At 55.0% G+C, this 627-nt stretch overlaps 1 protein-coding gene across 1 annotated transcript in view; it reads right to left on the bottom strand.

Moving 5' to 3' along the window:
• ETH_00043225 (uncharacterized protein) overlaps positions 1-145 on the bottom strand; it is a gene marked incomplete at both ends in the record, with an annotated part of 1119 nt that extends 974 nt beyond the window's left edge. Inside the window, one exon of the mRNA XM_013374706.1 lies at positions 3-145. Coding sequence (XP_013230160.1) covers positions 3-145 — 143 coding nt within the window. The remainder of the gene's footprint in view (positions 1-2) is intronic.
• Between the last annotated feature and the right edge of the window lie 482 nt (positions 146-627).

Genomic DNA, 627 nt, shown 5'->3' with positions numbered 1-627 from the left:
CTGCTGCTCTCCTGCGGCTTTGCTGCTGCTCCCGTGCTGCTGCTGCAGCGCCGTGCTGCTGCAGTGCTGCGGCGCGGCGCTGCTGCAGTGCAGCAGCAATATGGACGCCTTCTGTCAACAACTTTGCGTGCATGCGCGCATGCATGCAGTTCTAGAAAGGTTCTTTTGCTGGCCCAGTTCCCCAAACCCCAAACCCTAAACCCTTCTGCAAGCTTCTGCACTAAGCCCCGCTAGAACAAACCTATGCATGCATGCATGCATGCATGCATGCATGCATGCATGCATGCAGCAAGTTGGTTAGTAGAAGTTTGCTCAGTTGCGCACATGCACCGCGTACACATGCATGCAAGTGCTGCAACATGCTTGCATGCATGCATGCATGCTTGCATGCATGCCTGCAAGTTGTGCAGCACAAGTGCAGCAGCGCATGCATGCATGCAGCTAAGGCAAAGGGTTGCATGCATGCAGCGGCAGCTGCATGCAGGCGCTGAGGCAATCATATATGTACGCACGCATGCATGCATGCATCCATGCATCCATGCATCCATGCATGCATGCATGGCACAAAGTCCCAGAGGCCGCATGCAGAGAAAAAGCCCCAAAAGCCCTTCTAGCTAATCCTCGCCT

Source organism: Eimeria tenella, genomic scaffold (assembly GCF_000499545.2).
Source record: "Eimeria tenella Houghton genomic scaffold, Eth_scaff2212, whole genome shotgun sequence".
NCBI lineage: Eukaryota > Apicomplexa > Conoidasida > Eucoccidiorida > Eimeriidae > Eimeria > Eimeria tenella.
The sequence above is the reverse complement of the archived record's forward strand: the minus strand, read 5'-3'. Positions and strand labels throughout refer to the sequence as shown.